Source organism: Ascidiella aspersa, chromosome 4 (genome assembly GCF_963924565.1).
Source record: "Ascidiella aspersa chromosome 4, kaAscAspe10.2, whole genome shotgun sequence".
Lineage (NCBI taxonomy): Eukaryota > Metazoa > Chordata > Ascidiacea > Phlebobranchia > Ascidiidae > Ascidiella > Ascidiella aspersa.
The window spans coordinates 3,598,733-3,614,677 of record NC_139450.1 but is presented as its reverse complement, the minus strand read 5'-3'; the positions used below and the strand labels follow the sequence as shown (position 1 = coordinate 3,614,677).

General features: G+C 34.4%; 1 protein-coding gene across 2 annotated transcripts; it reads right to left on the bottom strand.

Moving 5' to 3' along the window:
- Positions 1–9,100: 9,100 nt before the first annotated feature.
- Positions 9,101–14,333, bottom strand: LOC146146719 (small integral membrane protein 14-like). 2 transcript variants are annotated; one of them, XM_083387388.1, is made up of 3 exons: positions 14,127–14,333; positions 12,856–13,004; positions 9,101–10,619 (listed from the first exon to the last, which is right to left on the bottom strand). In XM_083387388.1, the coding sequence occupies exons 1-3, from the start codon at positions 14,251–14,253 to the stop codon at positions 10,566–10,568; spliced, it is 330 nt and encodes a 109-aa protein (XP_083243514.1). In that variant the 5' UTR covers positions 14,254–14,333; the 3' UTR covers positions 9,101–10,565. The 2 variants fall into 2 exon arrangements, with proteins under 2 accessions (XP_083243514.1, XP_083243515.1); XM_083387389.1 differs by having other exon boundaries at positions 12,856–13,001.
- Positions 14,334–15,945: the final 1,612 nt, after the last annotated feature.

Sequence of the window (15,945 nt, the reverse complement as noted above, 5' to 3'; positions counted from 1 at the left end):
CGTGGCATTTTGAATTCCTTGAAGTAAAGGTGGACCCAATCAATTTTTAAAACAAGGAGAACTTTAAAGATCACTGGACAATAATTACTCTAACTTTCAAATCCAACTATACTCAGGCCAACTCCATACTCAAGTTGTCAAATGTGTTAATTTTATTGAAATCCAATCGAAATGATATGTTCCGGGTAACTAAATGGCCAGTCATTAAATTTTAAAAAGTTGCGCGAACCTCTTGAAACTTACTAACGGTGCAGTTTGAGAAGCATTGGTTTAGTGTAGCGATTTGAAAAACTGCGGGTACCAGATTGCGTGGAGATTTTCTAGTTTGCCGCGTACTTTTTTATGTTTTTCAACAAAATCTGTATTAGGGATTAAAATTATACACAACAAACTGTTAACTGAAAATCACATGGTAGCCTATTTACACATTGCCTATTGCTAATAAGGGTGAATTGGGATTTTTATGGATTGCTACGCACAATTTAAAATAAGTACACGGCGATATTTTTAATTTTGTTTTGGTATTTTTTCTGTGCTGCAAACTGAAAACGTTTAGCAACTACTGATTAAGATGAAAAAACGCTGGGATCGTAAGCAGAATTGTTCATTTAACTGATGCGCTTGTTTTTCGGTTCGAATTGCAGAAATTAAAACTGTGCTTAGTAGGCCTATTGAGGTAAAAAAACATAAATTAAATACGTTTATTTTGTCGCCATAATTTTTTTCTTACAGTACATTCTGGCTAGCTCTTGGTGTCTATGTTGTCACAAAAGGCAGAAAAAGCAAGCTTTGTAACAAGGAAATCATTGACAGTCTTTCCCGGAAAACACGACAAATTTAAACTCCAAGAAACTACAGAGAACGACTTGAGAAATGGTAGCAGCTACTGACAAGTCGTAAGCGGTTAGAGAAATGCTGTAAGACAGATTGCTGCTGAAAAAACCGCTGACAGTTTGCTACCAAAAGTCGATTTGTCTAAACCCGATTTTAATCAAGAAAAAAAGTTTTTTTTGTAATTCGAACTGAAAAACATGCGCATCAGTTAAACAAATAATTCTGTTTGCGCGTCCAGTGTTTTTTCATCTAAATCAGTAGTTTTTAAACGATTTTAGTTTGTAGTACACTTTTTCATTTAAATCAGTAGTTGTTAAACGTTTTCAGTTTGTAGCAGAGTAAAAAAATACCAAAACAAAGTTAAAAATATCGCCGTACACTTTTTTAAAATTGTGCGTAGCAATCCATAAAAATCCCAATTCACCCTTATTAGCAATAGGCAATGTGTAAATAGGCTACCATGTGATTTTCAGTTAACAGTTTGTTGTGTATAATTTTAATCCCTAATACAGATTTAAAAAAGTACGAGGCAAACTTGAAAATCTCCACGCAATCTGGTACCCGCAGTTTTTCAAATCGCTACACTAAACCAATGCTTTTCAACCTGCATCGTTAGAAAGTTTCAAGGGGTTCACGCAACTTTCTTATTTCATTGACTGGCCATTTAGTTACCCGGAACAAATCCTTTCGACTGAACTTCAATAAAATTAACACACTTGACAACTTGAGTATGGAGTTGGCCTGAGTATAGTTGGATTTGAAAGTTAGAGTAATTATTGTCCAGTGATCTTTAAAGTTTTTCTTGTTTTATAAATTGATTGGGTCCACCTTTACTTCAAGGAATTCAAAATGCCACGTTTAGTGATGAAATGTGAGAACTGAGGTTTCGTACTTAGTTTAACCTTAAATCTTAACAAAACGCAAACAAATTCGTTTTTAAATAAAAACACTTTTAAATATATATTTTCAAAAACACAAAATATGACGTCATAAAGTTACGTTATAACGTGACGTCTAAATGTTGGAGAGGTGTTAGTTTGACACAAAAGGAATACTTTTTAGCGCAAAACGCCTATGTAGAGTTTTGAATTCGCAAAAACGTTTCGTTTTCGAGGGTTCGGTGAGACGCAGGACGTTTGGGCTTAAAACAAATATATTAAGACATACTAGAAGCGTAATGCAGAGTGGCAAAACTATTCTTATTTTCAATTAGTAAAAAAATGGCAAAAAATACAGTTTGGGGGTGGGGCATGACCACGCCCCTTTTCCTGATTCCGCCACTGTTCTGAAGCCAGATGTTTTGGGTGTTCTGAACCGAAAATGATTTAATCCATCTTTACTTTTCGTGATTTCCCCTTTAACTGTTTTGCTTGTTCTACGAACCGATGTCCTGCTTTCCGTGACTAACTTTTTAGATTTTTAATTTGTCTCGTCTTGAATGAAGACATTACACGACAGCGCAACTAAATGATTTATAGGTCCGTGCAGAGCGCAAACATTTTCGCATTTAGATAGTTAATTGCAAGTAAATAATTTAGTTTAGGTTGAATTATTGCCTCAAGTCCCCATGAATCCGTCCTGTCCAATACATGTGTTTTATTCTTTCCCTATTTGTGAATGATTTAGGGCTAGGCTATACCAATGGTTCTCAAACGTTTTTAGTTCACGGCCCCAATTGTAAATAATTAAAAACGCAGTTGAAAATTCGCGCATGGTGCGAACAAAATTGCATTTATTTGGTTTAAATTTACTAAACTTTTAATTTGAAAACGTATTAGGCACAATAATGAGATGCGAATAGGCCTATGGTTTGCGATGTTGGGATTAATAGTGTAATTTGACAGAAACTGCGTTACTTCTACAAACTAAAATGCTTCTAATGATTTTTCAAATATCTGTTTGTAAAAAGCGAATTCTCAGTTAGGTACATTATTCACGGATCTGTAATGCAGCTACTAATGGCAAAGCAAAATATTGCTCATAACAATTAAAAACTTAGAGTGATTGAAAACTCAGAATGATTAGAATTGCGGTCCACCTTTTATAAGGGAGGTTTGGGTATATTTTAGTTACATTAACACAGTGGTCGGCAACCGCCGGTCTGCGAGGAGTTCGTTACCGGTCCGTAGCAGGGTTGCCAGATTAAAACTTTGATTTAAACCCAAACCTTTCGTAAAATCCGGAAAAAGGCTCGGAAGGTGTTAAAAAACGATTGAAAGTATATTTGAATCCAAATCACATTAACTTTCGTTTAAATATAGCCTACTACATGGTTGATTGGTTTACGATAAATCACAACTAGTTTCAAGCACTCAAAACGAACCAGTGTGCTGTGGCCATATCAAGCACTTTCACAAACATCCTAAAATGCATTTTTTTTATTGTAAAATCTAACTAACAAATCGATCAAGATTCTTTTGTTGCGATCTGCGACAAGTCTTTTGCACGTTAGCTGTCAAACTAAGTTTGGTGCATATCTATTTTGATATACAATTTATCTTGTTTCGAAACATGACAAAACGTGACAAGTTATTGATTAAACACTTACACACAGAAAAAAGCGTGACAGATGCAATTTTTTGTTGTTACGAAACAACGAAACTGCGCTATAAAAGAAGCCCGACCTTCTTCGAGGCATCACAGTTCTAAATCGCGTTTAAGTGAAACAAGAAAAAGTAAATATGAACAAGGTATTCATCCTTATCTTGGTGGCTTGTCTCGTTGTAAGTAACGATGCAAGGCGTCGACGCAGGAGACGTGCCGATTCACAAATGAGAGGTAAGGACTTGCCCGTTTAATACATAAACTGCTGCTACCAGGCATAATTTTAACCAAAAGAGCAGTTTTTGATTAATGGACTTGTTGGTTTAACAATTTACAAACAGGTATATATGGTGACGAAAAAATGCGTACATTTTTTAAAATTCATAGCTTTTTTATTACAGTTAAATTTGGTAAGAAAATCCGTTTATTGTATTAGAAAGGCCGTCAAGATAAAAAGGGTCGTTTTATTATGCGCTGGAAAATAGAAATGTTGTACGTACGGTCAATTAATACAAAAATCAAAAGCCAGAACATTTAAAAAAAATTGACCTATGTTGTTTTTGAACGTTGCGCCAAATAACTAGCAATGTTGTACAACATATTATGCCATTTTGAACTGACTCAGTACAAGTCAGATGATTTTTTAAATTAGCCTAATTAAGACAATGTCAATGTAAGTCAAGTTATGTTAAGTTATTTGTACAAACATTTTTTTCTTAAACCAAGTTTATTAATAACAGTATCGTGGATTGGAAGACCTGACTTATTTCATCACAACACTGATAACTCATCTAATGTGTTTCGTATTGCGTCGTTTGCTAATTGGAATGCAAGCTTAAAACTTTATTAGCATTTCTAAATAAGACATTTTTTTTTAAGAATCAAATTTTTTTCTGTTTGGGTTTGGAAAAAAAACAAACGGGGAGTTTTTAGAGTAGTTGCAATGTGAAAACTCAACCATATCAAGTTGAGCGTAAACTCGCTTTCGGATAAGTTCGCTTATCTTCGCATAATTTCGCGCAATATCTTCGGACAACTTTGGCCAGTTACAAAACACCTAATATTTGAACGTTTTTGAAATGTTTCAGCCGCTATTGTGGAAGATGTTATGGACGAACTTGAAGAAAGTATGAAAGCTGACAATGACGATTCTAAGTCGCACCAAGACAGAAACGACTTCAGATGGTAGCAGAAAAATTAAAGGTCGGTTTCTTGGTAGGTTTCAATTCTGGCAATTAGGGATGTCCGATAATATCGGGTCGCATCCGATACCCGATACCATAAGTGGAAGTATCGGCACTCGTCCGATTCTAGGGCGGTATCGGTGCCGATCCGATACCGAATTTGTTTATAGGTTTTAAAAATAGGTGGTTATCACGTTTTGTTTAGCATTACGAAATAGTTTTTGTTTAGAACAGCTGTCCTGAAACTTATTTTATCTTTCAAGTCAATTTTGAAATATTGCAGAACCGAATCAAATTTGAAAACTAAAAAAACGAGACAATATCTACTTCAAATCAGCACACATATAAACTATATATTGTACGAAAGCTGTAAAATGAATCATTCATGAAAAAGGATACTTCAGCTTTAGTATGTTATTAATATACGTCTAATATTTGAAAGACGTATTTTGGAAAATGGGCGTTTTTCTAAAGATCTTAAGATTAGGTACAATTATATCTTGCCTTTAAAAAATGTTTTGGTTCATTTTTTCTAAACACGAAATTAACTTTTTCTGAATTAGAGATATAACATTTGATTTTAAAATTCACCTTAAATTCAGGTTATTGTACTAATAATGGTTTAGCGTTTATTTTTACTGATATTAAAAAAACATGTTTTTATTCTTCAGAAAATCATCATTGAAAGATTTCCAGCGTTGAATAAAGTCTCATATACGTGAAGTCGTCTATTATTTTTGCGTTTTATCGCAAAAGTGTCGCCATTTTTAATAAAACTGATGAAGGTTTATGTTTTGTCATCCCATACAGTTTTATAGAACGCATAAGGCTATGTTTATTGAAATTGCGCGTTGGAGGCAACAGGCAATTTTAACGATACGTAAGCTTTCTCGTTGATAGACTGTAAAGCCCCACATCCGAATAACAACACTTCGATGTATCTTAAATTTAACTTGCCAGATGGTTACGAGGGCATTTCCAAGGGCATATTTACAAAGCTCGGCAAACAATATTAAATGCAAATTAACCCAACGTAAAAACACATAGGACTCTTTCAATCTGTTGTTGCAATCTCTTCGAAAAATTGCCCTCCCCCTACAAAAAATTCCGCTGACAATACTCTGTACGAAGCATGATTGAAGTGATAGCAATCGGCCGTTTCTTAAAATCCAGAAACAACTACTTTACTCTGTCGAATAAATGACGTCATTAAAATAAAATCAGGAACTGCGCGCGCATATTACAACAGAGGAACCACCGATAAAGCAAACAGGATAACATTGTGCTCGTTTAATTGAGGGAGCTCCAATACATTTGCTTGCCAACCTTTGTTCCTAAATGTTGATTAGCTTGTCAGGGAACCATTAGCCTTGCGCAGTGTTTAAAACTAGCTGCATTTCGCTCTTAAACGATGGTAGTTTAATTTGATTTTGACTTAAATTAGGGTTTTTAGTAAAGCAAAAAGAATGTTGTTTTTCAGTCTAAAATTAAATCACAGAATTACGAAAATACGAAAGTGGAGATTTTATTTTTAGTTTCGGGCGTTTTTGCAACCTTGTTTATTTAATTAGTTAAAATTATGTTAAAGGTTGTTACTGTATAGATTTAAATTTGGCATTTAAAAATACGTGAAATAAATAATAATTAGTGACTACTATACTTTTTTTTATAAAATTTGTGTAAGATAACTTATGCGTGTACAAAATTTGGTCGGCCTGCAAACAGATCAAATTTGGGAAATGTATTTTAGTAGGACCAGTAGGCCTTGATGTTTCTTTATAACAACCATGTTTTTAAAAAATTAGTTTTGTCTTGTTTTACGTTTGGCCGGCTGATTTATTGAGCTTTGGAAAAAAATTATGTGAAAACGATCATAATTTTTCAGTTCTTAAAAAAATATTAATTTTGGATGCTTTTTTACTTTAACATACTTTACATCTCTACCGGTTATATTTTCTCTTATAGCTATATTTTCTGTTTCTATAGAGCAATCTAAAAAAATAGCGCTTTAAAAGTTTATTTCTTGGCTCAAATAAATACCAACAAGTTAAACAGACTGTTCTCTGCGTGACTTGTGCAGAAAGATGTCGCACCATAAGAACATCTTTTCTGGATTGGGTTTCAAACCTTGGTGGGAATCCATGCGATCTTACACAATTTCCATCATGTCAGTCACCACTTTGTTTTACATCTATAAGTCGGGTGAGGGAATTGTAACTTGCCTGCCCGATCACTGCGGTGTTAAGTGTTCAGAAGGACCCCCAATGACAAATCTCAAATGCATGGCTGATTTGCCACAACGATGGATCCTGGTAAACTTCTGGTGGCTGAGCGCGTTAGGAACTTTTTTCCTGTTTCTGGCTAACAACTTCTGGGAACACAACCCGGCATTGCTTGTGGCAGTAAAAGAGTTTAAATCCTTGTACGACGATGTTAGCACTTTGCAATACATGGACTTGCCAGAAATGTTTAACCTAGTTAGTTCGCCTGGAAAGCTTACAGAGCAGCGAAAGTTAGCCAGGACGGTTTGGACTGGTTTCTTGATTCAACAGAAGAACAGCTTCGCTATGTGGTTCCGTACGCGAAACGTAATTTCATTAGTTGCTTCTATGACCAGCGCAGGCTCCATGGCTTATTCGCTGTATAAAGTTTATGAAGCAGACACCACATTTTACTGCACTATCAATAGAAATAAATACATAACCGAGTACGAATGCCTTTATACATTAAAATACGTCATCCTCCCCGTGACTGTGACGCTTTTTGTGATGTCATCGGTCCAATGCATAATCTTCTTCACTTTGCTACGAAGCTACGGCATTTTAAGCAGCGTGGATGTGCTTATTGATATAATGGAACAATCGAAAGTCGGAAAAAGGTTGGTTGTTTGTTTGAAGTGTTGAAATGGCTTAAGTCAATGACTTAACTTTAAGAGCACTTAGGTCTTTTTTTAAGGACTTTGCGTATTTTGGACAAAATAGTTAACTTGGTTAAATCAATTGGATATAGCTTGCATTAAAATTAAATAATTTTTTCAAATGAATTCGGTACCGGTAGCCTAAACGTTAAGCGCTTTAATTGAAAACATTTCAGTCAAATTGTAAACGAAAAAAATAACTTGCGGTTAGTTCGATTTTTGTTGCTTGCTATGTTTCGACTTTCAGGAGCAATTCCTTAGGACGACAATAAAGTGTCCTGGATTTGACTTCTGACTGCGACTTGCCTGGGATAAATAGGGACTTGGACTTGCTAAAAATGACTTGACTTGGACTAGAATCTTTTTAAACTGACTTAATTGTTCACAAACCTGCTTTTTATTAACTTGTTTTAAAAATAATTAAGGGTAAAATATCAAAGCTCGCACAGAATTAGTTCACATACAAATTCATTAACTTTACACAGCGCTCATCGCCGTCGCTTTAAAGAGATGAGCGAATACATAAGGAAACACCGAACTTCGCTTCTGGAGGAACTAAACCGGCCCAGTCGGTTCCAAAGGTTCCTGTCGGCCCGCCAAGCAAAAGACAAGGAATTTCCCGCTTTCTACGAGCTGGCTGGTGGCGATTCGGGCAAGGTGCTGGCTGAACTGCAGGAGAAAATGTCAAGTCGCACTTGCAACAGTACTGAAAATGTTGGATGCAGTGCTGCGACTATTGTAAGTCTCGTGGCTTCGCATTCCAAATCGTCTCATAGTGTCCACAACGGCAGTTATGTCAGGTGAAATCTTGCTTTGAATTCCGGCGGTAAACGCCTATGTACAGGACATAGTGCTTCTTTTGTTCTCTATTTTAGATCTTTTCTGTTTCACGTCTTTGTTTTTCGTACGAAACACATTGTATAACGTGTTTTAACGTTAAGCAAAATTACTGTTGTGCAAAAAACGCGTGTTGGGCTAAAAAGGGTTTTTAAATCTAAAACGGTGTTTTTCTTCTACACGCGACGTATTTCTGTGTAATATTTGTAGTAGCCTCGTTGCCGCCAAACCCTCTTTTTCACATCAGTGGACGAATAGCCTTTAAAAGTCAAACACGTCAGCGTGAAGAAGAAACGTAGCCTAAGGCTGCTCGACAATGTACGTCATACGAAAGCCTAAAAGCAATACGTTTACGTCAACGTAAAAAAAATAAATGTTGTTGTTTTGTACATTTCAACCAGTCTTGGAGACTTAAATCAGCTAAACAAACGTTTATTTCTGTGTTTTCTGAACTCGGGGAATTTTGCCAGTCAACGACAACGGCACATTTCAAACAACATTTTTTCAACTAAATGAATTTAAAATAATTTTTTTTCTGTAAAATTAGTGTTACGCAATTTTCAATTACACGGTCGTCAATAAAAATTCAGTAGAATTTATTTAAATCTGTCATTTTTGAAGTTGCGTGAGTTTTTGTTTAAATAATTTGTATCGAAAATGTTGCCCTTTACAAAAAGAAATCCTCTTACTTTGCATTACATAATTATGTGATTGGTAAAATGGACAGCGCAACTTTCGAACAAAAAGTAATTAGTAACTTATGGACTCAACACTGGGATATGGCTCAGACAAAATACCATGCTTTATAAAAAAAAAGGGTCTAAAAACAGCCGTGTACAGTTTTTTCGTAAAGACTCGAAATATTCTTATTTCTCATAAAAGAACCGTGTTGCCTTTCAACGATTTATCTATTTATTTACAAACTTGTAAGTGCACCAAACATGTATTATATGTACAAATAATGTGTTTTGTAATAACGTTACAGAAGGCAAAGATAAAGAAAGGGAGTAGGGAGAGAGAGGCTTCACGAATTATGATGAAGAAAGGCAAATTTTGTAGGATGAACAATTTCCGAAAATATTTTTTATTCAAAAGGCACTTGATAACATTGCGGTGAAAGTTCTACGCGTTGGCTTTTTTTGGAAAACATTGACGCCATATTTTAGCACATTTAATAAACTATCTATTTTTTTTACTTGCTTACCACATTGGCCTAACAACAGCTTTACAATGCACTTTTGATACTTACAACATACTTGACAAGCATTTCCTTATGACCCAGCCAAGCAATAACATACGCATATCTAAGATAGATACTTAAAATTAGCTAATGGTATTTAGGGAATGTTTATGTAACTACCACAGAGTGCAAATAGTAAATAGCTATGTGGCGGCGTTTAGACAAAAACAGAAGGCGTATTCAATTTGCTTCTTAGAATTAAAAAACCATGTAAAGCCAAAATGCTTTTGGGAAATTCTGGAGCAGAATGGTTGGAGGTTGTAAGCTTGTAGTAAGACATTTAGTAGGAATATCAAAGTTCATACAGAAGTGGGTAGAATTTTGAAGGATGAAAATGAATGAAGAGTTATACAAAACGTTCAAAAGGCTACCTACAGTTCTGTATGGGCTTTAATATTCTTACTACAGCTTTAGGGAATGTTCAGTAAAGAAAGAAAATAGACAAAAAATGCAATGAGAACAATGGGTGAATTTAATTTGGGTGGGATGTGTTTGAAAAAAAAATCTAAGCCCAAAAATGTTCAACAGAAATTAACAATGTAAATTCCAAAAAAAATTATAATTGTCTTAATCCCTTTAATTAGGTCAGTGGTTCTCAAACCTATAAATTAATTTTCCAATAAATTTTATTCACTGGATTACACAGCCCAGCTTTTAATTGATTTAAACCTTAAGAGTAATTAGTTTATACTATTTTGATTTCTTTCTTATGGAAAATTATGAGGTTTCTCTTAATTGTGTCAAGATAGCAAGGGACTGGCTGGATAACAGTTTAAAAACCACAAAGTTAGGTTGTCAAGTTGCCATAAAAGTTTAGCCGTGATGAAATAAGCATAAATATAATAAACCTATCTTCCATTTAAAGAGCAGACACCAGCAACATGAAATAATATAACAAACAGTTATGTTGTTGTATACAGTTATATACGTATATGGATTTATGCCTTAAGCAATATATTTATATTATACGAGTATAGAATACGATCCTACAGGTTTTAAGCGGAACAGTTTATTGCACTGGTGGGACATCCGGTGGTGGATGGTTGTTGCCGTTGTTGTGATCCTGAACAGATGTGAAAATAGGAACGATTTAGTGACACAATCATCGAAATCATAAATGTAGGTCTATAGTCTGTTTAGATAATATTAATATTACGATTCGCATGAAAAGCCTAATTTGTTGGTTATTTTTAAATATAATGTTGAAACCACCTAAAATATTTTTTTAAAACTGAAACACCATCATATGTAATGTGTGTACTGTAAATAAGCCCTTCTGGAGTCGTACTGACCAACGATAACGGCACCCATATATAGTAACCAATATGCCTACGGAGAGGTTTACAGAAGTCAGTCAGCCTAACCAAAATTTTCCTGCAAGCAAGGTCATGCTAAAAAACAACCAATTATAACAAGTAAAATGTATATGAATGTTTCAGTTGCTGAATACACCCTGTTGGTTCTCTTTAAATGAGGTTGGGTAGGTCGGTCGGAAGAGCTGCGGTCCTAATATGGTCGGAGGTCAGGAGTTCGAACCTCACTGCATGCTAGTTGTTTTTGTAGCCTGTTATCATGTGCACTCTTTTCTGGGTATTTTTTTTTTAATGTTTAGCATACAAATACCAGATTTTATAGACGAAATTGAAAAAAAAGTTATCTTATGTCAATCAATGTTTGGATTTTTGGGGTCAGGTTTATTTCCTATTACAAAAAATATTTTTAGCATTTAGACGGTTTTTGGTGGTCTGGTAAAAAACAAATTTAAAATAAAATAGAGACATGGTTTCAACTTTTAATCCAAACCAGCTTGTGCATTGTAGTTTACTATACTGAATAGGATTAATCTGTATTGTGAAAAGGTAAAATAGCACCCTATTGTTCCTGTTTTATATCAATACATTGGAATGAATTCATAAAAGGAAACAATAGAGTATAGTCTGTGCGCTAGTTTTAAATTTTGCAGTTGCTTTTTTGACAAAATACATTGTAGTTTGATAAAGGTAAATAAAGCTTGTCCAACACCAAACAGGCATAATAAGACCAAAAATGTGCCCAATGTTTTGCTCTTCTAAAACAGGAAGTAATAGACTTATAGTGCTTAATCTACACATAACATGTCAATGTTTTTGTTTTTAATAACTGTAGGATTGCCAACGCACATTTAAAAAAGCCATAAATAATCAAAAAAATGACATCATAAAATAATTTTTATCTTTTTAAGGTAATAAGCTACGAAAGTGTTTTGAATGGTACAACAACTTAAAACACTGGTCAAACTAAAGTAACTTAGTATGCTAAAATAAAACACTACAAACTATTTTGCCCGAATACTACGCATCATATTAATAAACTCTATTAGTCAGCTTTTGACAATATAACCAAAATCAGTGCAAAAAATGATACTAAATTGGACTTCTCATGTGGAAGATCTAGATCAGGGATGTCCAACCTTTTAGCAGAATGGGCCTTATTGCCACTTTAAAAATTTTGATGCACCGCAAATCCCATTAAATTAAAGGGGTGGCGTCATAAAACAACTTTACTTATAAACACCCGCTCTTCCAGATAGAACTTGTGTGCAAATACGCAAGAATTAACCCAGGAAAGCAAAGTTCTAATCGCGCGAAACGCGAAAAATCGAGTTTACATGCCGTATCATGCCATGGTACGACACCATTTATTTCGTTAAAACGGTCCACAAAAACACACATTAAAAATAAACACATCTTGCTTAACAATGATGCGTGCTCAAGTGTTCGATGGATGTTGAAATGCGACATTAGACTCGATTATAGTCTCAGCGAATATATTAAATTAGGTCTACATTAAATACTGCTCGTTTTACACATTTTAATAATAGTATAAACAATTGTTTTCAATAAAGGCTACTGAAATTTAGAATAAGTGGTGGGCCGCACGTAAACATCAGGGAGGTTGGACATCCCTGATCTGGATACAGTAAAACTATTTTTTTTATATCACCCTATTTCATAAACCATAAACCAAGGTATTAGCACAAAGGTCTTGAACCTGGAAGTCTTACAGTTTATAGATTTAACACAGGCTAATTGTTTTTCTAGATTGGCCTTGCTTGCAATACTATCCTAATCAGGCAGACTGATTTAGTGAGCCTTCATAAAAGGCATTATGTGTAGATAAAAAAATATCACTTACTCGGAGCACCATAAGCACAGCAACCTTGGGGTTAATAAATTTAGGCACTTGGTAAAGCATCAGAAATTACTACATTTTCCTAATACCACAAATCAGAATTAAATACAGACATTCCCAACACTTACATCATCATCATGCTGTGGAGCTTTGACCTGTCGCCTCATGCTTCGTGGCCGAGTGAAGAAAAGAACAACCATGACCAAGAACCAGAGAAGACCGGCAAACATCATGTTCCATTGCTGATTTTGGGCGTTTGGGTCATTCAGTGGGCCTACTGAAAAGATTCAGAATATGATTTTAGGGGTTTATTCTACTGAAAGATAATGTCTGAAGAGTTTTAAACTATTAAAAAATATATTTTTTTCAAACTCTTTATTTTGTGTGGCAATGAATGTGAACAAAATGTTCAAGATGAGTGTCTTTTTGGTTACAACCTTTATTTTTATTTATTTTGGATTTTGTCTTAATGGGAATTTTTATGTTCTAAATAAAGCACTCTTTTCTGGTTAAAGGCCATATGATTTGCTTCTTTTATCTAATCATATGGGTGTTTTTAACGCACAATTGTTGTTACGATTTTGTCAAACAATGGCAAACTAGGTTTCCAAACCATTGAATTTTTAAACTGGGAAAGTGAGCAAAAGCTGTTTGTCATAATGCCTGTCCTGTTGCTTCACAAAAGAGTTTTAAATGAACTGAATTTTGACTTCCTGGATGTTTTTATGGTAACTTTTTGATATTTTGGTAATCTTATTGATAACAAACTTACATTTATAGTTGTCTTCTTTGGACAATATATTACAAGGAATAGAAAATAGAGAAGTGAAACAACTTAATTTGGGCATTATTATGATACTTTATAAATTTGATTGTCAAAATACACATTTTTTTATACTAAATTTACATTTTATGAAAGGTGTTTGTTTTGAACAAAGCACCAAATAAGCTTTTAAGGCCAAGCCTTTTTTATAAATAGTATTTCTACTTACACTCCCCCTATAATAATCTATATATAATCCAAGTTATGTTTGTCATTTGCAAGCCTAATTCTATCCGTTTAAGCAAATATAACAAGCCACTAAAACTTAAACAGAAATAATTACATAAACAAACAATGAATGTCACATCTAGAGTTTTCCAAAGATATTTCTAAAACCTGAATGGGTCCAATGGTGTTTCAAATTATAGCTGAAAAGACAATTAATACGTAAATAAAATTGAGAAACCCTTTTAAATTTTCTAAAACTTTCTCAAAATTTATTCTACTTTTCTAAAACAGACTTTATAAGTGAGTAGTTGCGGTTTAAAACAATTTCGAGTGACCGCCAAAGCATATACTAAAAAACCCTGATCATATCTTTTATAAAATTATTCGATGCAAAATAACTACACCCACCTTCTGTGAAGCACTCATTCTCTGTGCAATGCTGTTGTGATGTCCTGAGCACCGATAGAAGTCTCTGCATTGCACGTTGGCTGCTGCAAACGCACTCGCAGGGATCAAATCCACCCTGGTCTCCCATTTTGATGTTGTTATGTTTTTTTTTATAAATTTGGCATCAGATCTCCAGGCAATATTCAAGATAATACCCTGAACCTAAACAAAAATCTCCAGTTTTATTGTTAATATTTTTAGGTTGCACGGACAGATGGATTTTAACTCACAAAGAATGACAATAATGGCTGGTCTAGAATCCTACCATATTTCGAGCGGGGGATTTATATTGCTATTAACATTATATATTTGGGTTAGGGTGCGAGTTAGCATTTGGGTATTATTCATATTGTATTGCTTTTCTTTCTTGCAACTTCAATTTTGACAACTCGTTTCGTTACTGTAAAAAAGTGGTAGTTTTCTAGACCAGCACCTTACATTGCACCGGGAAACAAAAATAGTATTTAAAAGACAGACAGACTTAAATTCAAGAGAAAATAATACTGATAAAAACATTTATCTATTTGGTATTCAATCTTGTTTTAGGTTGAGGGCAAATACTCAATGTGCCCAAGGTTTTAGTACATTCAATCCTGGAATCAAGGTTTTCATAATATTTTGACTATATTAACAAATCTAAAGACATAAGTTGAGACCAGTTTTCATTTTTTGTCACTTTTCACTGAGATCTTGGGTGTGCGGCGCCAATTTTTATTAAATCATAATACTTGACCTACCCAAACCCACACCCACACCGTAACCAAAATGATGTTAACAATGTGGTGGGATTCTAGACCAGTGATGCGTTTTTTACTAATGCAGGTGAAAACACAAATTCCTTTAAAAAATGTAATGTGTGCCTCTGCCACACAATGCAGTACCTAAGGGCACCTTTTAGACATTTTATGTAATCGAAGTTAATTACTACTTTCTTTTAGAACTTAAAACATAATTGTATGCCGTATGTTTAGGACTAACCTGTGCTTACTTATATTATATTGTAAGCTTTGGCGCTCGTCTAGAATCCTACCACAACGAACATTATTAGGGTTAGGGTGCTGGTTAGCGTTTGGGTTTGGGTGAGTCCAGTAATAGTGTTAAACAATATTACTTGACCTACCCACACCCAAACACTAACCGACACCCTAACCCACGTATTGTGCATTGCTTAATAATTAATTTAACGTTGTGGTAGGATTCTAGACCAGCGCCTAAGCTTTTTATAAATTTAAAGGTTTTATTACTCATTTAGGCTGGACTTTTCGGTACAGTGTTAAAACATATTTAGTCAACAATACGTTTTAAAGGGATGTATTTATTTACTTAAAAAACGTTTCTCAATTTTTTCTGATGCAACATTAACACTCCGTTGGGTACGACTTAACTGTATTAAGATCCCAATTACATTTAAAGTCTATAGTTCTTGACAACAACATGTGTTATATATTTTTGCACCCAAAACAATTTCACTCCTGATTGATTTCTTAAGGGTGAATCAAATCACGCCACGTACACACAATAACACTTTTTCCGCAGACGAAATGCCGACATTTTGTTTTCCCTCGAGAAATGTGGTATGCGGAACTTTTAGTAAACAAACGCGCTATGATGTCTATGTCACTTTTAAATTTAAGGTTTGGATTATAAAAGTGATGAGTGATGACTGCAGTCCTGGTTTTAATAGCACTCAATATGATGTTTTTGCAAAGTGATGACTGCAGATGGCATGTCTATGTCACTTATTCAGGGTTGTATTATAAGTTAATAAAAACGAAATATC